The 25,077-nt window shown below is 39.5% G+C and overlaps 1 protein-coding gene across 9 annotated transcripts; it reads right to left on the bottom strand.

Annotated features, from left to right (window-relative positions):
- Window positions 1-4,370: 4,370 nt before the first annotated feature.
- LOC125276582 lies at window positions 4,371-24,377 on the bottom strand. Of its 9 annotated transcripts, XM_048204185.1 has the most exons (7): window positions 24,131-24,377; window positions 22,815-22,866; window positions 18,777-18,865; window positions 15,136-16,116; window positions 14,882-15,043; window positions 9,851-9,943; window positions 4,371-5,330 (listed from the first exon to the last, which is right to left on the bottom strand). In XM_048204185.1, exons 4-7 carry the CDS (start codon window positions 16,108-16,110, stop codon window positions 5,010-5,012), a joined length of 1,551 nt encoding a protein of 516 aa, XP_048060142.1. In that variant the 5' UTR covers window positions 16,111-16,116; window positions 18,777-18,865; window positions 22,815-22,866; window positions 24,131-24,377; the 3' UTR covers window positions 4,371-5,009. The 9 variants fall into 9 exon arrangements, 7 of the variants coding, with proteins under 7 accessions (XP_048060142.1, XP_048060141.1, XP_048060143.1 ...); XR_007186702.1 differs by lacking the exon at window positions 15,136-16,116; XR_007186701.1 differs by having other exon boundaries at window positions 15,136-18,865; window positions 22,830-22,866.
- Between the last annotated feature and the right edge of the window lie 700 nt (window positions 24,378-25,077).

The raw sequence follows: 25,077 nt of genomic DNA, 5'->3' as shown, positions 1-25,077 counted from the left end.
TTCGTTGCCTCGCCACGGCCAAACCGTTTGAGATATCCAAAATCCGTTTGCAATTAAACAACTTCAATGTGTTAGCAACAAGTTAAAAAAAGTTTGGTGTAAATTGGATAAACCCTGTAGGAGCAGTAGTATAAAATTCATAGCCTGTTTTTTCAAAAAATTAACATTCAAACCAAAATAGCTGACTTCCTGTTGGTCGGAGCTAATGAATGTAAATTAGAAAATTGTCCGGCTTGATGAGAACAATATGTGTACCGAGTTTGGTGATTGTAGGAAAAACTAACCCCCCACTTTTGTCAAAAGGTGGCGCTACTGAGCCCCTCCACCACGCCCATTTCTATGGCTTTGTCCATGTCTACTGGTTGACAATATTGATGTGTGTGTCGAGTTTCATGCAATTTGAAGCATGTTAAGAGCCTCAAAAACACTCAAGAATATTATTACAGTTTGACCTGTTGCCATGGCAACAATATTTCAAATATCAAAAATCCTGTCATAGGTCTACATCTGCTGTGTATTGACATTACACTGATGAAGTTTGAAGCAAATCAGGTAAAAATAAGAGGGTGATCTCAAAACATTTCAAAAAGTGATACACTTCCTGCTGCCAGTTGGTGGCGCTATAACTTTGACTCACAATAGTCACATCCATGTGATCAGACTCCTATAACGAACACACTCGTGAAGTTTCATAAAGATCAATATATGTATGCAGACGTTATAACACATTTCCTGTTTCCTTTTTCTCGCCATAAATTCGTTGCCTCGCCACGGCCAAACCGTTCGAGATATCAAAAATCCCCTGGCAATTTTTAATCATCAGTGTCTTGACTTCATGCTGACCGAGTTTGGTGGCGATCGGATTAATCGTCTAGGAGGAGTATATCAAATTCCAGAGCATGCGTTTTTCAAACAACCCTTAATAGCTGACTTCCTGTTGGCGTGGTGTTTAACTTAGAGCACGAAAGTTGTTCGGCCCGATGAGGTCTATATGTGTACTGAGTTTCATACTAATACGTGCAAGCGTGTTTAATATATGGACCAAATTTTCAGACTTTTTTCAAGGGGGCGCTGTCGAGCCCCCCTGCCACGCCCGGGTACCAGCCTCTCCGGCGTCCTAATGGCCGCGGATTCCAATGTGTGTGCCAATTTTCAAGAGTTTTTGAGCATGTTAAGGCCCCCAAAAAGCCCCGGAAGACGGAAAAAAAAAAAAAAAAAAAAAAAAAAAAAAAAATAACGAGCAGCGATGGCGGGCCCAAGCCCGGTGGCACCGCCACCCCGGTGGCTTCAGGGCAACTGTGCACAGCGGGCAATAGGCACTTAAAACGGTTAAACATCAAAGGACTATGTCAAATTCACTCCACATTTACTGCACTACAAGGTGCCACTATAGAGCCCCTCCTCCCTGCCCATTTTCAAAGGATTACATGTGCCAAGTTTTAACATTATTCTGATGAATTTTGAAGCAAATCAGGTAAAAATAAGAGGGTGATCTCAATGTATGCTGAAAGTGACACATTTTCTGCTTCCAGTTGGTGGCGCTATTACTTTGAATCACAATAGTCACATCCATGTGATCAGCCTTGTACAACGAAGACTAAGCCGAAGTTTCATCAAAATCAATTAATGTATGCAGAAGTTATAACACTTTGTTTCCCTTTTCTTGCCATAAATTCGTTGCCTCGCCACGGCCAAACCGTTTGAGATATCCAAAATCCGTTTGCAATTAAACAACTTCAATGTGTTAGCAACAAGTTAAAAAAAGTTTGGTGTAAATTGGATAAACCCTGTAGGAGCAGTAGTATAAAATTCATAGCCTGTTTTTTTCAAAAAATTAACATTCAAACCAAAATAGCTGACTTCCTGTTGGTCGGAGCTAATGAATGTAAATTAGAAAATTGTCCGGCTTGATGAGAACAATATGTGTACCGAGTTTGGTGATTGTAGGAAAAACTAACCCCCCACTTTTGTCAAAAGGTGGCGCTACTGAGCCCCTCCACCACGCCCATTTCTATGGCTTTGTCCATGTCTACTGGTTGACAATATTGATGTGTGTGTCGAGTTTCATGCAATTTGAAGCATGTTAAGAGCCTCAAAAACACTCAAGAATATTATTACAGTTTGACCTGTTGCCATGGCAACAATATTTCAAATATCAAAAATCCTGTCATAGGTCTACATCTGCTGTGTATTGACATTACACTGATGAAGTTTGAAGCAAATCAGGTAAAAATAAGAGGGTGATCTCAAAACATTTCAAAAAGTGATACACTTCCTGCTGCCAGTTGGTGGCGCTATAACTTTGACTCACAATAGTCACATCCATGTGATCAGACTCCTATAACGAACACACTCGTGAAGTTTCATAAAGATCAATATATGTATGCAGACGTTATAACACATTTCCTGTTTCCTTTTTCTCGCCATAAATTCGTTGCCTCGCCACGGCCAAACCGTTCGAGATATCAAAAATCCCCTGGCAATTTTTAATCATCAGTGTCTTGACTTCATGCTGACCGAGTTTGGTGGCGATCGGATTAATCGTCTAGGAGGAGTATATCAAATTCCAGAGCATGCGTTTTTCAAACAACCCTTAATAGCTGACTTCCTGTTGGCGTGGTGTTTAACTTAGAGCACGAAAGTTGTTCGGCCCGATGAGGTCTATATGTGTACTGAGTTTCATACTAATACGTGCAAGCGTGTTTAATATATGGACCAAATTTTCAGACTTTTTTCAAGGGGGCGCTGTCGAGCCCCCCTGCCACGCCCGGGTACCAGCCTCTCCGGCGTCCTAATGGCCGCGGATTCCAATGTGTGTGCCAATTTTCAAGAGTTTTTGAGCATGTTAAGGCCCCCAAAAAGCCCCGGAAGACGGAAAAAAAAAAAAAAAAAAAAAAAAAAAAAAAATAATAATAATCCTTAGAAGAACAAGAGGGCCCTGCGCGAATTTTCGCTTGGGCCCTAATAATAATCCTTAGAAGAACAAGAGGGCCCTGCGCGAATTTTCGCTTGGGCCCTAATAATAATCCTTAGAAGAACAAGAGGGCCCTGCGCGAATTTTCGCTTGGGCCCTAATAATCTACTAGCACAGCCGACTTCTTATATCGCTAGAAAAATATTAAATAACACGTATTATACAATCATTTCTCCATATTTAGAACCTTTTTGGCATAAAAAGTTATTTAAAATTGAGTCAAGAACCCTATAAAACCACACTTTTTTTTCTAAGAGTGTATACTTTCAGGGCATGCAGTGTTAAATAAAAATCAACAACAGTCCATGTCTTCCTGTTTCAGACTGAATTTTCATATACAGGGTGAAACAGCCAGAAAGGTCATATCACAGTTTCACTCTTATCTTTGATAATTTAATTCAGTGTTATTTTAATGATGAAACATTATTCATTGAACAGATTCCTTTAGCCTTTCTGTATTCTTGCCTTTAGGGCTTAACTGGATTAAGAGAGTGGAACAGAAACATTGTGACGAGTTTGTTAACTAGTAATCAGTGTGTTCTTAGAGCAGGATTACTAATCCATCCTTATCAAGACTATTAGGCCAGCCACTGCACAAAGCCGCCATGCTAACGGGCTTTAGCATGTCTTAGTCTGCTGCAGAGCAGAGACAACAAGAAGACACAACCATGTCTAAAAAGCTCTGTCTACAATGGAGAGACACACTACCTGGCTCCAGCAGCTGCCCTTGGATCTCAGATAAGCTCTTTTTTGTCTTCTCATCCAACTTTGTCACATCAGCAAATTCAACAGTTCCAAATGAGTCGAATTGTGTTCCTCCTTTAACCCTTGGAGTTCTCCTTATAGCATTATAGTTTTTTTATAGAGCTTATTTTGTGTTTGAAATGCTCTTTTTTTATTGCAATTGTGATTGTGAAGTTCACTATCTTATTGTCAATTGAAATAGAATTAATTTGTTGCAATCTCAACTTTAATTATCCTCCTGATAAAAACATATGCTTTCAATTAAATTAGCTGCACTGTAAAAAATTTATAATCTTCCCAACTCAAAATTTTCTAGTGACTGGTCACATCTAAAATTTTCAATTGGCCCAAGTGAAATTCTGTAAATGTAATTTTATCAATTGTAGCAATAGTCTGTTAACATTGGCTCAATGAGAAATAATTCGTTAAAACAATTGAAAAGAAATTAGTTTACCAACCCATGTTATTGGCCCAATTATACATTTTAAATTGTAGTAGCATTCCTTTTTAGTTTTACCTAAACTAAAAATGTATTTTGGTAAATTTATATTAGTAAAGCAACTTCACTGTATTGTTTATTCCCCGTTGCCCCAAAAGAAAAAAAAAAAAATATATATATATATATATTAAACACTCAAGCCATACTGCCACATTTTATTTAATACATTTTATTAAATCTACAACAGTATTGTGAAAATACCTTAAATGGTAAATACATTGAACATTTCTGCACAGTAGACCTTAGTAGATAAAAATCATGCATTTCAATTCAGGATTCCAAGATACACAAAACTCATTAGACCTTAGATCTTACATTAACAAAACAATTATTTAAAAAACATGTATTATCAGTGTTTAGAGAAATTTCACTGACATTTTGGTATTTAGGTACTACATTTATGAAACTGCACTAACAATATTAAACATTTAAATAATTTAAAATATTATGTTAATATTTGCTAAAGTGCAAAAACGTCAACACAACATAAAATGCAAGTAACAGGAGAGGGTTACTTTAAATATTCAGTGTAAATTTACTTGAATTTTTGTAAAACATTTACAAATATTTGAAACGCTGCAAAAGTCTGAAGTAAAAAATTACTTCAGGGTTGTGTTTAGTTTATTATAGTTAATTTCATCTTAATATGAGCTCATGAAACTGCATCTTACTCATCAAATATTAAGCATGTAAACACATTTACAGATATATAGAAAGCAGCAAAAAACATTCTCACAAAAGGTACTTTGAGCTTAAGGGTACTTCTCCCGTGAGGGTTAAGTGAAATTTCACTTAGTTTTCCAATAATTTGCTCATCAGAGTTTGCACTTTTTTGCTGCACTCAGTTCCCATGTTCAAAAAGACCTTCTGAATGAATTCAAAAGTATATCTTAAGTCCTTGTTGTACTCCATGTTAAGTGCGTAGAGCATGCCAAAGAGGACAATGAACGCACTCACAAAGTCTCCCATGTTTTCCAGGACAACTTCCTCTTCAAGGACAATTGCAACATTTACCACATCGGAGAGGGATCTTGAAGTGGAACTGTTGCTGCTCACCACTTCAAGAATTCCCATTTTCATTCCAACTTTGTGATGCTCCAATGCCTCTGAACTCTGTAAAAAGTATAAAATAGCAATATTAATACTGATAGTGAATAAATCCAGAACAATACAAAACATCTTCATTCCCCATATTCTCGCTATTTAATAAAATATTAAAAAGTTCCCACTTTAAAATATATAGTGTGACCGGCTGATACAGACTTCTAAGAAATATAATTGACAGAATGTACAAAAAAAAATTGCAAAATTTCATTTTCATAAAAAAAGTCAATAATAAGATGAGAACTAAGAAATACTACATAAATCAAAGTAATCAGATGTAAAATAACCCTGGTTAGTCTTCATTGTAAAAATTAAATACAGATGAATGCTTACACTTACAAAATTTATTCAGTCAAGAGTAGAGTGATTTGATTTGTCTTTTTCTCTTTGATTAACATGACAGACAGCAGCAGGCTTATTAGACTGCTGTCTCTTTAAGAGCTTATGCACGGATCCAATATACAGTTACACAACATGCATTATCTTTCACAACCATTTACATTCCAAAACTGATGGCTTAACTGACCACTCACCAATACAGGCGTTTACAATTTTGTGTGTATTTGACTGTTTAAGCGGAGCAAACCACTCATTTTGGTACTTGCAACTCAAAAGCTACCTGACAGAAGGCTTTGTGCATGCCACTTATATAGATCAGTGGTGCACATGCTTTTGGTGTGAGCATGAAACTTGTAGGAATGACTAAAAGGATTCACAATACAAGCACTATTTCAACTATTCAGAGCAAATGAGAAGAGTGAATGTCACTTCACCATCGGAGAGAAGAAAGAGTGAGAACGTGCAGCTGAAACAGGTGTATCAATACTGCAGAGAAAGTGTATTGGAACCATTTCAGATATTTTTAGTATCAATATGTATCGAAGTAATATTTTTTTTGACAACACTAGTGTCTAATTAGGATTGTTGTTCTGAAAGATTTCATGGTGGTTCCCCCTGGTTTAATTTGGCCATGCATGTATTACAAATTTTAACAAAGAATTACAAAGTTTATATCTGATAGGTTCATAAAATAATAACTAGCAGATATATTATTCAGACCGTTTTTGTGTAGAATTAGGTGCCATAAGCAGTAAATGACAAAACCTGATTGATACATGGGACTGCGCTTTATGTTGTTTTATAGTCAACCATAAGGGTTGGATAATGGCTGAGGTGAAAGTGTGTGCAAGCACTGATGTTATACAACTATTATTATTTAACCGCTTGTCATTTTCTGTCTGCTTCTTTTGAGCTTTTCTTATTATATTTATTGGTTTATTCGTTGTTATGATGGGCTGATACAATTGTCCTTTGATAACAGTTACAGTGAAACTGTGCAAGCACTGATGGAAGGGGGGGCTTAAGATATTTTGTGCATTTATTTTTCTGCCACTAAAATTTTCCATTTTTCTTTCGACTAAAAACCATCAATCCCTAGTTATAGCGTAGCTCAGTAATTTAGCATTTTAAAATCTTGCTGTAGAAATCTACTGTCCACTGGATGTCTGGAAGCAAGTGACGTAGGAGGCAAATTTGCCAATAATTCTACACAAAAACGGTCTGATTAGTATATCTGATGTACAGTACTGTGCAAAAGTCTTAGACACATTGATATTTTCACACGGAAAATGTTTTTAAGCCAGTTATTTATATCTTTTACTGTAGTGTGTCAGTAGGAAATATCAGTTTACATTTCCAAACATTCATTTTTCAATTAATTGTGTATTTTTTTATGCACAAGAAGTCTGATAGCAGCCGGTATGATCTGATCTCACCATCATCGAGTCTGTCTGTGATTACATGAAGAAACAGAAAAAAACTGAGACAGATTAAATCCAGAAAAACTAAGGCAGCGTCTCCCAGACACTTGAGGAAACCTACCTGCAAAACTATAGTACTGTGAAGTTTGGGCACTTATCAGAATGCTTTAAAGTGAGAATGCTGTCAAAAATAATAACATAAATAGCTTTTATTTATGAATTAACTTTTATTAACTAAATCAAAACGATATTTGTAGTGAGCACCCTTTGCGTTTGAAATGGCTTTTGCAGTGTTTCCGATACATTGACTAGACTGTGGCGGCCCGCCACATTCTAATTTGTCCCGCCACAGTCTCAAAGTACGCCTGTCGCGATATTTAAATAATCGACTGATAATTGAGTCATAGGGCAACAGAAATAGACTTGCACCAATTAAGTTTTTGTGCACTATATTCAAACTCATCTGAAGCCATTCCATAGCTTCATGTGAGGACGGAAGAATATGTACATTGTTAAATTTAAGTTCAAAGAAACTCGTCTTCTCTCCGCTGCAGCTGTCAATCATTCTCTGTTCAGCACTCAAACAGCGCATCGCGTTCGGTAACGACAGTCTGCACGGTAAAACTCTCCAATATGATATATTCCCATTATAATACTTGATATGTAGATAAAGGGCTGTGGATTTGCATAAAATGACAATCTTGCTGGAGTTTATTGCTGTTTCTGAACGATGTCATACTGGCTACAGTTAGATCGCACAACACAAGGACTATGAATTGGTGTCACAAGCACAATAACTGGTATTTAAAACTGAAAAGAAACATACGATCAATAAAGTCTTAGTTGCAGATATACACAGGGGTTATCTTTGTGCCGTGAACTTTTCAATGCGCTGCGCAACTGCGTGCTCTGACTCGATATTGCTTCAAGCACATCATTATGCACCCGGGATGTGCATTAGCGTTTTTTTTTGCTGCTGTTTTGAAGCGTTTCATATTATCATGGTTTTGCACACTGAAAGATTATTAATAGCCTATTTTGTTCTTTCGTTCTTATCAATAGCCTATTTTGTTCTCATTAAACAGCTGCTCAATACATTTAAAATAAATTTTTAAATGTATTTTAATCTTAGATTATTATAAATACATATGTCTTTACATTAATATATAAATCAAATGTAAATGTTTTTTTTTTTTCCTTTCATAAGAATGCATATAGTAATTTTAAACTTTATTAACATTCAGATTTTATAAAATTACTGTGCAAAGTTTTTTTTCAAGAATTAGGCTAGCATACTTTTTGCTGCTGAATTATATAGTCACCTAGATTATTTATTTATTTATTGGTCAGCTTATGATTATATATTTTTATTCATTTGTTATTTTTTTCTATAATGAAGTAGTGTGTTTAGTGCATTCTGGATTGTGTTTAACAAATCAAAGAGTGGCCATTAGTTTTACAAATACAGATCTGTAGATACATCCCTCCACTAATTATTCTATAAATAAATTAATTCAACAAAGGTAACCTCTTTTGCTACATATTTTTTAATGGATTAAATGTATACTCTACATGTTTGACCACATATTACCTATCATTTAGCCTACTATATGTTGTGTACGTGACTAATGTGCCCTGCCATCACCAATAAATAAATTACTATTAGAGCACAAAATTGTTTACAAGATAACAAATTTCTTCATTGATCTAATCACTTAAATTTTGGTCTCAGAATGCACCAGATTTATGCATTTAAATTTAAAATGTACAAAATTTTCCTCCAGGGGGGGCATGCCCCCAGACCCCCATAGAGGGACTGGTGTCCACCCACCACAGTCTCACAAAATCCTGTGGGAAACACTGCTTTTGTCACCTGCAACTATTCTTACACCTATTCATGTAGTTTTGCAGGAAGGTTTCCTCAAGTGTCACAGTTCTTCTGGATTTAGTCCATCTCAGTTTTGTATGTAATCACAGACAGACTCAATGAAGATGAGATCAGATCTCCATGTGGAGCATAGAGACTATTGTCAGACTCTTTATGCATACAAAAATCTCACTGGATTATTACAATTAATTGCAAAATGAATGTTTGGAAATGACACACTACAGTAAAAGATATAAATAACTGGCTTAAAAACTTTTTGTATGAAAATACCAACATGCCTAAGACTTTTGCACAGTACTGTATATCAGCTATTCATTTAGCTACTTATTATTTTACCAACCTATCAGATATAAACTGGAGAAACATACTGTTTTCAAGCTGGTCAGCTACATCCAGCAACAGCTGAGCCAGTGGTCCTAACAGAAACGGTTGTTCTGACTGGTAAAATAAATAAATGTAGAAATACATAAATGTAGTATAACACAAATGGTACAAACATAGCGCAATTTAAAAAAATATTCTTTGGACAAAATTATTCATGTATTCATTCATTTATGCATAGCTGCATTTATCTATTTTAGAATTTTATTATTTAATTATTCATTTATTTATGCATTTCTACATTTATTTATTTATTAAATTATGCATTTATGTATTTATTAATTTATTTATACTTAAGTCATAAGCACCTGATTTAATGGAGGAGATTTGCTAGGGTGACTAGATAGGTGACTAGAGGGTACAAGATTTATGGGTGACTAGGTGGAGAAAATGCCTTTTGAGGGAGGTTAGTCCCATTCACACTGCCAGCGACACGCAGTGACAAAACAACATGATCCCATTAATTTTCAAAGAACAGTAGAGAATATAAAAAAAATTACCAGAATAGTCTTGCATATGGTTCCATGTTCCTTGAAATAAAAAGGAAGACCCCGAAGAGCAGTAGCCCTTCTCTGCACAGTTAAGTCTGCCATCTGTACAAGGAAATGAAAATAATAACATCTGATTAATAACATTTGTAAATGTATAAACAAACAGACATTCTCTCAGATTTCATTTAATTTGTGTTCTGAAGACAAATGAAAATCTAACAAGTCTGGAATGGCATGAGGGTGTGTAATTAATGACATAATTTTCATTTTGGGGTGAACTAACCCTGTATTGTCACACCCCTACTGGTCAGCTAACAAGGTGTTATGATACAGAGGGGTCGGACACAGATGTACAAAAGGTAAGTAGTCTTTATTGATAACCAGTGAGCAGATATGGAAAGCAGAGTGAAGCAGGTGAGCAATGGTAAAGTCTGGTGATAGTTACTGTCCTTTTGTGATTGCAGATGGTGGAGACTCGGAACTGGATAGAGCAGGAGAACACAGGAGACGGAGGAGCACTCACACGCAGACGAGGAACACACTAGGAGATCAGGTAGCACAGGAGACAGGTAAGTAGCGATCGTGGGAGTCCTTGAGGTAAGCATACAGGTAAGTATAGCTCAACGAGACCAGACAGTGAGTGCAGGGTGTGAGTGCTCTTAAATACTGATGGTGATGAAGGTGATAATGATGTGCAGGTGACGGTGATTAATATTCCGGTGATTGGGAGCGTTGTGGTTGGTGCACGGTGGAGCCTGACGTGTCTGTGACAGTACCCCCCCCTCCACGGCCCGCTCCTGAGGCCCCGACGTCGTGGTGGCCGTCCTCTTCCACGCGGGGCAGGTCTGTCAGGGTGGTTACTGTGGAAGTCTTGGAGTAGGTTGGGATCGAGGATGTCATTTCTTAGAACCCAGGAGCGTTCCTCAGGGCCATAACCTTCCCAGTCTACGAGGTATTGGAAGTGGTGGTATTGGACCACCACGGCGTTGGAAGTCCAAGATCTCGTGTACTTCGTAGGCTGTTCCGTCCTCTAGGATGAGTGGAGGGGGAGGCTCGGCGGCTGCCACGTCAGGCCCTGTGGAGGAGGAAACAGAAGGATGGTGAGGTTTGAATAAGGACACGTGGAATGTGGGGTGAATGCGGTAACCTGGTGGGAGCTGGAGCTGGTAAGTGACTGGATTGATCTGCTTGATGATCTTGAAGGGGCCAATGAATCTGGGACTCAGCTTTCTGCAGGGCAGACGCAGCCTGATGTCCCTTGTAGACAGCCAGACCTTCTGTCCGGCTGGTAGACTGGAGTGTCGGAACGGCGAAGGTCGGCTGTCATTCTGCGTCTGCGCAGGGCTCTTTGCAGTTGATGGTGTGCTGAATCCCATACCCTCTCGCTCTCCCGGAACCAGTAATCCACTGCTAGCACGTTGGAGGGTTCCCCATCCCAGGGGAACAGTGGGGGTTGGTACCCGAGTACGCATTGGAATGGTGTAAGTCCTGTAGTGGGTTGACGTAGGGAGTTCTGCGCGTACTCGGCCCAACCCAAGTACTGGTTCCAGGAGTTCTGGTGGTCTTGACAGAAGGTACGGAGGAAGCGGCCGATCTCCTGGATTTTCCTTTCTGTCTGCCCGTTCGACTGTGGGTGGTATCCAGATGTTAAGCTGACGGCCACACCTAGGAGTGAGTGGAAGGCCTTCCAGACACGGTAAATAAACTGTGGTCCTCTATCGGACACAATGTCTTCTGGAATTCCGAAGTACCGGAACACATGGTTGAATAACAGTTCAGCTGTTTCCATAGCAGTAGTTAGTCCTTTCAGAGGGATAAGACGACATAACTTGGAGAAGCAGTCGATGATAACCAGAATGCAGGTGAATCCATCGGAGGCTGGAAGGTCGGTGATGAAGTCCACTCCTAGGTGTGACCAGGGCCGGGTTGGAACGGGCAGAGGAAGGAGCTTGCCGGCTGGTAGGTGACGTGAACCTGGTGGAGGTGGCGCACTCCCTGCAGCCCTGCACGTACCTTCTGACGTCTGCCGCCATGTTGGGCCACCAGAAGCGTTGTTTAAGCAACGAGAGGGTTCCATTGACCAGTGCCAAGTGACGTGTGGGCTGAGTGGATGATTTGAGTGCGTCGTGACCCGGTGATGAAGAGCAAGCCTGGTGGGCAACCCGGCGGAGGGTTCGTGGAGGGTATGGTCTCCTCCGACCATGTGATGGGGCTTACGATGAGGGAACTTGGAATGATCGGTTCAGGTTTTTCGGATGTCGTCGATGTACACCAGAACGAATCGGTTGAGGAACTCCCGGAGCACCTCATGAATGAAGTCCTGGAATACGGAGGGGGCGTTGACCAGACCATACGGCATGACTCGTACTGTAGTATGGTACTCGTAGTGGCCGGTGGGCGTGATGAAGGCGGTCTTCCACTCGTCCCCCTCACGTATCCGGATGAGGTTGTACGCATTGCGGAGGTCCAGCTTCGTGAACACAGTGGCACCACGGAGATGTTCCAGGGCCGCTGGGACGAGAGGAAGGGGGTAACGGAACTTGATGGTGATCTTATTGAGGGCTCTGTAGTCTATGCAGGGCCTCAAGCCTCCGTCCTTTTTGGCCACGAAAAAGAAGCTGGATGCAGCAGGGGACGTTGATGGACGAATGTAACCTTGGTCGAGGGCCTCCTTGATGTACTCCTCCGGGATGGAAAGTGGGTATATCTTACCCTTTGGCACTGGTTCACCCGGAAGCAGATTGATGGCACAGTCCCATGGCCGGTGTGGAGGCAGCTTAGAGGCTCTCTGGGGCAGAAGACGTCGCTGAAGGGGGCGTAGCACTCAGGGATGTCGATGGAATGTTTCTCGACTGGACTTTCGATGGAGGTTGTACAGATTGGAAGTTCGTTGGAAAGAGCTCGTGGAACAGGAAGCGTAGAGATGCAGTGAGAGAAACAGGCCTCGCCCCACTTCAGGATTTCGCCGGTCTTCCAGGAGATGGTCGGGTTGTGCTGCTCCAACCATAGAACCACGTCAGCGGTGGATTCCTCCAGAACCAGCAGATGAATGGTCTCCACGTGAAGAAGTCCGACTTGCAGTTGAAGGGGTCCCACCACACGGCGCACATGTTTTCGGCTGAGAGGTTTTCCCGTTATGGAACTGATCTGGTAGACAACCGGAGACGGAGAGGTCTTGAGGTTGAGGTGCCAGCAGAGGGCGCCGGAGATGAAGTTGCCAACAGTGGTGAGTGGTTTCATTTTATGAGTAGAGGGAAGAATGGCACTCACCATTGGGCGAGGAGGTCGTGTGGGGCATGCTGAGATGACATGCCCCGGCATACCGCAGTACAAACAGAGGTTCAGGGTCAGCCGACGTCTTCGTTCTGAGGGGGTGAGACGAGAGTTCTCGATATCCATGGGTTCATTGGCTGGTTCTGGAGAGCTGACGGGTTCGGACCGGCAGAGGAGAGAGTCGGAGAATGACTGGTCCTGGTGTTCTTGAAGACACGCTTGCATACGAGTGGCGCAGCGGATGGAGAACTGGATGAACTTTTCTAGGCCGATGGAATCCTCGTATGCAGCGAGATGCAGTCACACCCGAGGCTCCAATCCTTGGCGGTAAGTCGTGATCAAAGCTTGTTCATTCCATCCACTTACGGCAGCCAGCGTTCTGAATTGCAAAGCATAATCATAAATTGACATGGAACCTTGTTTTAAATTGTAAAGTTTCTCACCAGCAGTCGAATCTGAGATGGGTTTTCCGAAAACCTCCCGGAAGTGGGAAATGAAGGCTGAATATGACTGAGTTACCGCGCCATGTTGTGACCAGATAGAATCAGCCCATTTTAATGCTTTGCCGCTGAGTTGAGAGATGAGGAACGCAATTTTGGCTGTGTCGTTCGGGTATAGGTGCGGCTGCATCTCCAGGACCAGTTCACACTGCAGCAGGAAACCGCTGCAGTCCTCCGCTGATCCTGAGTAGGGCGCTGGTTTGGCCATGGGACTGGCGTACACAGGTGGAGAAGGAGATAGGGCTGTGTTGACGGTGGTGACTGCAGGTGCCGGTGAAGGAGAGGGGATTGTGGATGGCGTTGGTGGATTGATGGTCAGAGTGCGGCGTAGCGCATCCACAAGTGCTTGGAAGGGATCCTGTTGGCTCATACTGGTTTAGCGGTTTGGGTCCGGTCTTCTGTTATGATACAGAGGGGTCGGACACAGATGTACAAAAGGTAAGTAGTCTTTATTGATAACCAGTGAGCAGATATGGTAAGCAGAGTGAAGCAGGTGAGCAATGGTAAAGTCTGGTGATAGTTACTGTCCTTTTGTGATTGCAGATGGTGGAGACTCAGAACTGGATGGAGCAGGAGACCACAGGAGATGGAGGAGCACTCACACGCAGACGAGGAACACACTAGGAGATCAGGTAGCACAGGAGACAGGTAAGTAGCGATCGTGGGAGTCCTTGAGGTAAGCATACAGGTAAGTATAGCTCAACGAGACCGGACAGTGAGTGCAGGGTGTGAGTGCTCTTAAATACTGATGGTGATGAAGGGGATAATGATGTGCAGGTGATGGTGATTAGTATTCCGGTGATTGGGAGCGTTGTGGTTGGTGCACGGTGGAGCCTGACGTGTCTGTGACACAAGGAAGGAATTTGATCAAGGAAGCTGAAGTATGCTTGCTCGAAATATTAGAACCAACAAGGTTCTCGCATGCCAGGCCAGCACATTTGAACCAGAGCCCTTGAATATGGCTCTGGTTTGAGCTTCTGCAAGAACCAATGTTCTCATGCATCAAGCAACAAATCTCTTTCGACAACACAGATTAAATGGCTCATAATGATTTATTTTTGATCAATGTATCTTTGAAGTGTCAAAGCTTTGGGTGAACAGACTTTCAATGAAGGGGCATATCTCTCAGATTTGATTAAAAATCTTCATCTGTGTTCTGAAGATAAAAAAAATTCTTATGAGTTTGGAACAAAATGAAGGTGAGTAAATGACAACATAATCTTCGTTTTGGGGTGAACAATCCCTTTAAATAAAAATTAAGACCTACCTGTTCATCTAGATTGTCCAGCAAAGTCTCCAAGTCACAATCGCCTCTCTGTATTACTTTTGCCCTGAAGAGTTTCAGCAAGCCTCTGGAGTTGTTATCCAATGATGTAAGGAATGTGGATTTAAGGTCTAAATGGTTGATCCTTCTAAATTCTGCATAAACCTATGTGAGAAACATAAGAGAAAGAAAAAAGGAGAGAGTTCAAGCAAATAAACAAAACAACTGTCTGTACAATATGACCTTAGAAAACATACCTGTTCCTCATTAAAGAGTGCTGGCCATCGTTGTTTGAGTGTTGATACAAGAGGCTGATCTTCAACAACCTCACGTCTTCTAAGAGAGAAGGTGAAATCCATCTTTGTGTTCAAAGCACGCATGTTCACATCTTTCTTCTTCACCTCTTCTTCCATCCATTTGCGTTCATTCTCCAAAGCTTCTTCATCAGAACCAGTTGGAATGTCAGGAAGAAAGTTCAGTTCAGATCTTCGTGGTCTTTTCAGTGTTTGTTTGGATGCATCTCGTCTATTCAGTATCAATTCTGCACAACCAAGCTCACGAAGTTTTTGACGGTAATTCTGCATTTTGTTCTTCAAACTTAATGTCCATCCTTCACATCCAGTTTCAGATCCAGGACGTTTAAGGCAGGGATGCTTCTCTATCAATGCAGATACAACCTTCTTCAAATCAGTGTCCTTTGGGTATGCCTTAAATATGTATATGGCTTCTGCCAACTTGCCCAACACTTCCATCAAGATGTCTCTTGAGACAGTTAAGGACTTTCCATTTTTCTCGTATTCCTCATTGGCTTTCTGAAGCTTTAGTTCCACATCATAGGAGAAGCAGGGTATTGGAAACTTGCTTGGCCAATGTTCTGACCTTAATAGAGAAGCGACCTGTGTTGAATCTGAGGAAGTTGCTGATGTAGATGGTTGGACGGATAATGTGCTTTCTGCATCTGCAAGGGGATCTGTCAATTCAGAATGCACTGAAATTGGGGTTAAAAATAATTCCCAATGAAGTCTCAAAGTAGCTTTTTCTGGTGGAAGCTCGGAGATGTCATGCAGATTACAAAGTTGATTATTGAAATCTGGATCTTCATACTGAATGGTAAAGCCTTTCTCTATTTGCAATTTTTCACACAGACACGTGCAAAGTTCTTCTACTGAGGATGGGGTAGGCACAGATATTTTTCTAACGTTGTCAGGTGAAAGAATGACTCGCAGCAACATTGCAACCTGGAGGACAGGGGACAGTATAAGCAGAATTGGTAAGTTTAGAACAACCAAGTAATCAACCAAGTAAAAATCTCTTTGGTACAACCATGCGTCTTCCGCCAACATTGTAAGCAGCCAGAGGATAAAAATCAACAAGCTCTTGTGGAGTCACAATTGCAACATCACAGTGCGTACTTTGATTTATCTCATATGCCCGGAAATGTTCAATGTACCATGAGGTAAGTCTGTGCACAATGAATGCAACCTCTGTGCCACAAATTAGGATATGATCAATCTGACCAAACTCTGGAAATCCATTTCCATTTCCAATACACAGAATCATTCCTCGACTGTACTGGGTTCCATGTACAGTTGCCTTTGTGGTTAAAGAAAAGGAAGTTTGGTTTGCATACTTGTTCTCAACTGCCAATCTCAGCCTTGCATCAAGAGAGGATATTTTAAGTACCTTAACATTTTCGACATGTAGAGGTGCTTTAAAAAAGCTATGCGAGTCAATTGTGCATGCCATCATGAGTTGATGCTTGTTGGATAACGTCTTGAGAAGGTTTCTGAAATTCTGTGTTTCATGAACAACCTTCTTGAAAAAACTGTGCTTTGCCTCAAAGCGCATTGTCCACAGATCCACTAGAGGACCAAAGCAACAGATCAGGTGAGGATAGTGTTCAAGAAAGTGATGTTTTGGACGCAAGTATGCATCAGGAAAGACCTCTTTAAACAACTCACGATGGCAGGAAATCTTGCTTTCCAGATACCAGACAGCCTCCACTGTTAGTTTTTGGCTTACCACAAGCTCGACAATATCTTTCAAATCCATGATGAGATCCCATGTCTTGTCACTCTCAGGCACCAAACCACCAATCATCAGAGATATCAGTCTTAGTAAGGTCCAGTTTTCGTGAGCGTTTCCTCCAATTGTTTTCTTTGAAGAAAAAGTCTTTGGAATTTTTTGAGGTCTGTTGACCTGGTCAGAAAAGCAGTATTGAAATGAGTGGATTTTGTTGTTTAGCTCTTCAAGAGTAAAATATTTAGACTCAATCCATTTCTTCAGACATAAACTTATCTCAAAAGGCACTATTCCCTCAAAAAGGTCGTGCATTAGATCTGGAGGGAAGCCAGTAATGGTGTGGAAGAATTTAAGATGTTTCTGGAGAACACATTCAGATTTCACACCATCCACAGATGATAAAGTCTCACTGCTGTTCAACTCTGTTATGCAGCAATCATGTTGTCCTGGACTTCTTAGCTGAAAAATACCTTCTTTCACCTCTGTGTTTTGAATGTCGTTTAAAGATGCCAAACAAAAGCGACAGAACTTCTCCACCCTGAAACTCTCTTGAAACCCTGCAAGTCCATGTGCTCCAAGATTATCCGCAGAAACAGTGAACACTGTTCCCCTAACGTTCTTTCCAAGCCTTTGAACAAAGATGCCATCCTGCTCAAGACACTTTAAATCTTTTATCAAAGGGTCAAAAAAGGCTTCATATCCATTTGCATTCACTTCTGAACTTTTCCCAAGCAGTGCCAACTGAATTGAATTGAGACTTGATTGATTATGGGATGGCCAGTTCAAGATGACCCAATAAACTGCAGTTAGTTTATATTTTTTGCGGGATGTGCCCAAGGGGTTGACAACTTCAAAGTCGTCAACGTACAACCCAAGTACAAGTGAAAAATCCTGACTACTGAAAAGGCGATTTTCTTTGAAATATTTTCCATCAAAACAAGACTGATAAACACCGTGGGCACTTTCATTGGTGGTAAATGTCTTCTCAAATACCTCCGGTTGATCAAGCAATGTCTGCAGGACTTTCAGAAGGGGAACATAAAAAAATGTTTGTTTGTCTGCCCTGCTGAACACATATTCAATTGGTTCAGTTACTTGGAATTTTTGTTTAAAGTAGTTGGTTCGTTTATATTCAGTTGAAAGAATACCGTTGTGAGAGCAAGCAGTCAAAAATGGGTCAGTTTCATGTAAAACATGTGCAATATCAGTAAAAACTGACTGATCAACATCACAATTATGTGACTGCAGAATGTCTTTGATTGCAGCCAAAGTATTTGATTTGGAGATAGTTAGAATATCAGTTACAGCACTGCTGATATGCTGAGAGGCCCTTTTGGACACATGTAGTTGTGTTTGCATACACAAAAACAAGGCTGCAAGTTTATGTTCAAGTGCTTGCTTAGTTTCTGCAGGGTTATCATCAGGAGTATCAGTAGTATGCACTTGTACTTCTTCGTCTAAATGCACTTGTACTTCTTCGTCTAAATTTGGTGCACATCCTAAGGAAGAAGATGGACTCGCATCATTGCACCTGTTCTCAGGACAAACTGATGTCCGGAAGTCATTTAATCCATGGGATTTGTGCTTCCTGTTCTTATGAGATGTGAATGTACGGTAACTGTTGCTAATAAAATTACAATTTAAAAATGGACAATGAACCCTCTCGTGGTTTTTAAGATGTCCTCTTAAATGGTGAAGAAATGTTGATTGAGAGCAGATGTCCCTAAAATCGCAGTTGTCACAAGAAAATGTGGTATTCCCCTTGTTGCCAGTCTTTGGATGTACCCTCCACAAATGTGTTTTTAAAGCTCCAATTGTCTTGAAAATGCAAACACATTCTAGGTGTAAACATGGAAAGGAAGTTGCATTAACTGACCAATGGCAAGTTCTGTAGTGCTTGAAAATTAGGTCTTGGTGAGGTGATGAAAACTTGCAGAAGCGGCACTGCATGGACTTTTTCTAAACCTGCAAAATAAATAAATGACAAAGCTGAAATATTTAATAGCTGATACTTTTGCATAAAAAAGGCTTTCTAAAGATAGAGCTAAATGGGGAAAAGTTGTCAGGCAGTCTGTACAGCAACTAATGGAAAATATAGCAAACTGTGGACTGTGTGACCAGCATGCTGGTGATAGTCAAGTCCACACTGCTGAAAGGGCAAAAGACCCAGAGTAATATTGATCAATTACTGTTACATCTAAAAAAAAAAAAAAGAGTTAGAAATCTTTAGAAAAAATTAATTAGATGTAAAATTATATAAAATAAAATTTGTTCAAGTTTGTAGAGATTTTCTGAGGGAGGGGTTTGGCAAAACTGGTTCCCAGACTAATGCCCGTTTCACACATACTCCATTTGCAGTGCGTATGTTAACCGGTTAGAGCTTTCACACTGCAAGCGGATGCGGTCCGGCAGTGTGTTCCAGGTGCGGTATGTCTGCAGCAGTGCGGCGTTTCCACATTGAGTCTATTTTTTGCTGTGCTGGACCCACTGAATTAAAGTGACAGCACATTGTTCGCATTAAAATAAACATGTATTGACGTGAAAATCTAGTAATTTCACCACAGATGCACATAATTTAAAGTCTACTGTTTCAAAGTCAACACATGGCTTTTTTCCTTGGATAAAGCAAGGAAAATGACACTATACCTGGCATTAGTGACATAATGGTTAGCACTCATCCTTTCTTGGAGGTGGAAAAACGAATTTCTTTATGACCTGCAGAATTTCTTGTAAAAAAGATTTTAAAACAAAAGAAAAGATGAGAATCGGCTGTTTTTGTCAAGCCTGTTGTAAGTTTTAATTTAAAATGTATCTGATTTCTAGTAAATCTAGTAATTTTAACACATGTGCATTTAATTTGAATATAATTTATAACTCTACTCTGTTCCAAAGTCATGTACACAATATGGCGTATCTCAATGGGATGCAAGCGGCAGAAGTGATCTCTCGTGCGTATCTCTATGCCATATCGTGTAATTTGACCTCACTTACCAGAAGTGATGGTGTGGGGACGGCTGATTTGAGGTATAAATACTGTCACTGACACATTGATGTCTGACATGAAATGATCGGTTTGTGTGAGAAACCCAACAGTATTTAATTATTAATTAACAGATTGCTATTAATAAATAGTGATTTAATTAACATTACGTAATTCTGAGCCTTATAGCTTGCCATACATGTACTGCAACACGCACATAAGTACTGCAGACGGAGTATGTGTCAATAGGGCTGTGACGGTATGGGATTTTTCTTACCGCGGTGAAGACGCAACATATCACCGCGGTTTGGCGGTTAATCGCAACCCCCCTCCCCCGACCTCCGTGGAAATATAATGACTTAAGAACGCATGCAGCTTGTAAATGAACATGGAAATAAAGCAGTCGGTCTTCTTTATTATTTAACACTCTGAGGTCTGAGGTATTGCCGGCGATACCACCGCGTTTTTTTTTTTTTTCTTACCAGTGTGAAAGAGACTCAAAATACTCCGTCAATGTTGCACATACAATTAAGAGTTATACACCATTTTAATCTGTGGAATATCTTCTTTCATTTGTGTACACTCAGAGTAAAAACAAAATGTTGTGCTTTTTGTAAAATAAAGAAAACTAACATGATGCGTGATCTCTCGTCTCCCTCTGAACGAACTCCAATCTGATAGTTCTCAGAAAATGAACTGTAACTTAGTGGATACTAATGAAAAAAAAAATTACACTTATGTCTAAAGAAACGTTGAAATGGTCAGCGCCGGTGGCCTCATGGGTAGTGCGCCGACATGTAGCGCTAATGCGCTTCGGGCGACCCGAGTTCGAGTCCCGGCTCGTGGTCCTTTCCCGATCCCGTCCCCCTCTCTCTCTCCCACTTCGCTTCCTGTCTGATCACTGTCCTATCATAATAAAGGCAAAAACGCCAAAAATAAATCTTAAAAAAAAAAAAAAAAAAAAAAAAAAGAAACGTTGAAATGTCAGGTTTTAAATCGTGCAAGTCAAATCAAAAACAAACATTCTCTGTTTATGTAATCTGTATGAAAAGACAGCCATGTCATACAAGAACTAACAACTAACATTGTAAGTATTAGCATTGTTTCCTTGCATAGAAGACCCAACGAATTCCTCATTCATTGAAGAGATAACACAAAAAAAAATGTGTTGCAACGAATGAACAAACTCATCCGTTATGCATTGAGCAAAATGCCTCGTAGAAAACGCTCTTAAGCGCTAAGATCAATCATTATCGGGAAATCCGGCCCTGAGATGTAGGCTATATATGAAAGCTGTTTTAAAGCATTTGCTGTATGGATTAAAAAATAGGCTAGTAAATATATTCATATATCAGACAAAATTGCGTTGCAGCAAATCCTTTAAATTTTAAGGTAGGCCTATTCAGAACAGAGCAACATAAAAATCTGAATATATAAGCAGCTATACGATTATAGGACAAAGTTTTACATATATGCCATTATAATTTGTGTGTTTTTTTTTTTTTTAATTGTATCGAATTATAAAATAAAACGCAAATTTTAATCGGGCCTGTTTTAGGCCTTTCCTTATTTTTATATTTTAGACATCCATCAATTATGGTTATGAAAAAAAATGACTAGCCATCTCCTCATTGAATGTGCCTTTAGAGAGAAATGCACGGATTACATGAAAGAGTTTCTATTTTCGTTTTAAAGTAGTAATTTAAAGATTTCTATATATATTCGTCATGCCTGTGTAAGCACAACTTTTTGTTGATATTGTGAGTGTACACGAACAAAAGTAGACCTTTACAGTTTGGAATGACATATTACTCTTACCTTTATGAGCAAAAATGAATGCCTATTTTAAGATGTTTCCACTGTTAAAAAAAAATGCAAGAGATCTCGCTAACGCCTCCATGTCCTGCAGAGCCCGCTTCAGCTTCACTCCGTACAAACGACTGGATATGCGTCTAAGAGCGCACATTTATTTAGGTTAAACATTTAAACTAACATTGTGATATGCTTGAACTGTTTTATATCTATAGATTATATTTTAGACAAGTCCTTATGATTTGAGAAGGCTAAATTTATTAAAACATAGGCTATGATCAACTCATTGTCTGCCGCTGGCCGCTTGGCCATTAGCCTACTTAAAAAAAAAAACAACAACTTACATTTAACTAACAAAAAAATGCTCAAAACGTTTTTGTAAATTAATTTTATAAAGAAAAGAAACGAAATATAACCATTTTTACATTACATACAAAACTGAACTATTTTAATAGCTGAAACAGTAGTATATAAGCTGTTTTGGGAGAAGGGGAAAAAAAGACTGGAGAGGGCCTATATTTGAGGACTGTGCAGGGCGCTAATCTACTTCATTCAACGCTGTTTTGTTCTCTGTTATTTTCATCTGTGAGCATGCTATATGCATTTCAGAATTTTGTTGAGTTTAAAACGTTTGACAAATTCGTTCTGCTATTGCTGTTCGTTCGGCAGACACCCCCCACCACCTTGCAAAAAAAAAAAAACACAGAGGAAATACTGCAGATGCTGCCGGGACAGAAGACAGTAAATTGGCAAACAATGACAAATTGTTTGTACTTCATATAACACACCATATGCATTCCTGTAACTTTCACTAGCAAATAATAAAAAGAAAAAAAAAAAAGAGTGCGGTGATGACCTAAACACCGCGGTCGACATCTTATCACCGCGGTTATGCGGTAATGCGGTTATCGTCACAGCCCTATGTGTCAAACGGGTGTAACACAAAATGGCCAACCACTTTGTAAATTATGCAGCCTGAATTACAGTGTCACAAATTTTAGAAGCGTCTCATGGCGGCTCTCAATAAAGCAGTTTAACACAATTTAAATATCATAAGAGCTAAGGGTATTTGACACGAATATGGTATGAACAAATATGCAATAAAAACTTTTAAATACTCACTGTGAAAGTCGTAACGTTAGTCGTTCCGTTGAGTCAGACCTACGATGTTTGGCTACATTGAGAGAAAAAAAAAGTTATAACAGAAACATATAACTAATACCTAGTGTCTCATACATTTAACATAATCACAATGTAGTTTGACAAAATTATTTAGTTCAATAAATAGAAAATGAGATATTAGTATCGGGCTAAATTAGTTTATAAAAGGCTATCATGAAACCAAGGCGTGAATTCACTGTTATTCTACAAAATACAATGTTATGTAGGCTATGGAAAATATTGTAGCGCACAGACTCTTCATAGTTGTGAAACTGCTGTTTGTTTTGCACCGGCAGTGATGGGGTTAAAGGATAAGTCCACTTTTAAATACACTTTTCCTGATAAATTTACTCACCCCCATGTCATCCAAGATGTTCATGTCTTTCTTTCGTCAGTCGAAAAGAAATGAAGGTTTTTGAGGAAAACATTCCAGGATTTTTCTCCATATAGTGCATTTCAATGGCTACCAAGAGATTGAAGGTCCAAACTGCAGTTTCAGTGCAGCTTCAAGGGCTTTAAACGATACCAGATGAGTAATAAGGGTCTAATCATTCTGAACGAATGCGGCGCCAGTTTAGTTTTTTTCCGTAAGTTGAATAGGGAAGGCGTAGGACATTCAGCGTAAGCGTTATGAAGAATGCGGAAGCGGAAAGTACGTTCAAGGGAATATTTTGTTTATAAAGCATAAACGGTTGTATTTTTTTCGAAAATGACCGATCGATTCACTAGATTAGACCCTTATTACTCATCTGGTATCGTTTAAAGCTCTTGAAGCTGCACTGAAACTGTAATTTTGACCTTCAACCTGTTGGTAGCCACTGAAATGCACTATATGGAGAAAAATCCTGGAATGTTTTCCTCAAAAACCTTCATTTCTTTTCGACTGACGAAAGAAAGACATGAACATCTTGGATGACATGGGGGTGAGTAAATTTATCAGGAAAAGCATATTTAAAAGTGAACTAATCCTTTAACAAAGTTCGGAGCATAGTTCGGAGGTCCGGAACAGTGTTCATCTCATAGACTGTCTTCGTTCTGATTAAAAGTTCGGAAATAGAGCTTCCCTTGTCTGTCATTTTTCAGACATTACAATATACTATGTCCTCAAGTAAAACATTCGGAGAGTCGTTAATTCGTTTAACCTTACCCAATGCTAGTGTAATGGCCGCGGTAGTGTAACATTAATGCCCATGTTTTACGGTTTTATGCTGAAACATTGAGACCTGCACTCGGTTTAACGTAAACAAGACTTAATAAATACATATTTCAGTACTCACCATAACTTAAATGAAGAAAAATCTTTTTGCAAATGATGTCTGAACTTCTGTCGTCGTACTTCAGCATCGACTCCTCAGTCTCCTCAGTCTCCTCACTCTCCCGCGCAGATACATTTGAATCCACTATACCAACGGTTTCTCTCAGGTGCATGCGCCTGTCTGGCATGCGCATGCGTTTTTTCCTCCGCAAGGCTTGTTCGGCAAACACAGATATTTCACTTTTACTTGATGAATTGGCTGAACACAATTTAATATGTTCAGTGAATCTATTTTTTTTTATTTTACCTTTAGACCATAAGCTACCATTACCCCAACGCATCTTTTTGTTTGGGGATAATTATTTGAAAGCAATTTGTTGAGTCAATATTTAATTGTCAGTTTCCAAAATTTTTCAAAAAAAAATTTTTTTACAGTGTGTGCATATGAATTTGGATATATTATCTTTACAGTATGCTATCATGTTATCATTCATATTATCAATACAATTTTGGAATATTACTGCTGAGATAAGGTATTTTGGATATTTTGGTATGCAAGTATATCAATATAAATTCCTAAACATGTAAAATAATCCACTCTATCAAATTGAACTGAATTGTATGCATTGTAGCCTTCTACAGTTAGTTAGACAGCTTATTACTGATTACTATATTGTGATTGATCACATTATACTGGGTATTGCATTATATAGTTTACATAACATTCTTTTATGCAACCAAAATGCAAACAATTTTTCACATTTGAGATACAATCTGTAGTTTTGTTTTGTGATGGACCAACCCGATCTCACGGCATACATATTTTACGATGTGGCTGTATGATTTTTCGAGTTGCCAAATTCGTATGAATTCGTACGAATGACCTAACCCTGCCCCTAAACATACACGTGACTGGAGTTTAGACAAATCGTACGAATTAGTCACCTCGTAAAATACGTACGAATTGGT

Source organism: Megalobrama amblycephala, linkage group LG10 (assembly GCF_018812025.1).
Source record: "Megalobrama amblycephala isolate DHTTF-2021 linkage group LG10, ASM1881202v1, whole genome shotgun sequence".
In the NCBI taxonomy this organism is placed as follows: Eukaryota; Metazoa; Chordata; class Actinopteri; order Cypriniformes; family Xenocyprididae; genus Megalobrama; species Megalobrama amblycephala.
The sequence above is the reverse complement of the archived record's forward strand: the minus strand, read 5'-3'. Positions and strand labels throughout refer to the sequence as shown.

What these genes read in the sequence shown, in the direction of transcription:
- LOC125276582 (XM_048204184.1), bottom strand. Translation starts at nt 16,221, where the DNA reads ATGTTGGCGGAAGACGCATGGTTGTACCAAAGAGATTTTTACTTGGTT. An exon ending in CACTCTTTAATGAGGAACAG is followed by an intron (nt 15,044 to 15,135) that starts GTATGTTTTCTA and finishes TTTCTCACATAG; the next exon opens with GTTTATGCAGAATTTAGAAG. An exon ending in TGGACAATCTAGATGAACAG is followed by an intron (nt 9,944 to 14,881) that starts GTAGGTCTTAAT and finishes TTCCTTGTACAG; the next exon opens with ATGGCAGACTTAACTGTGCA.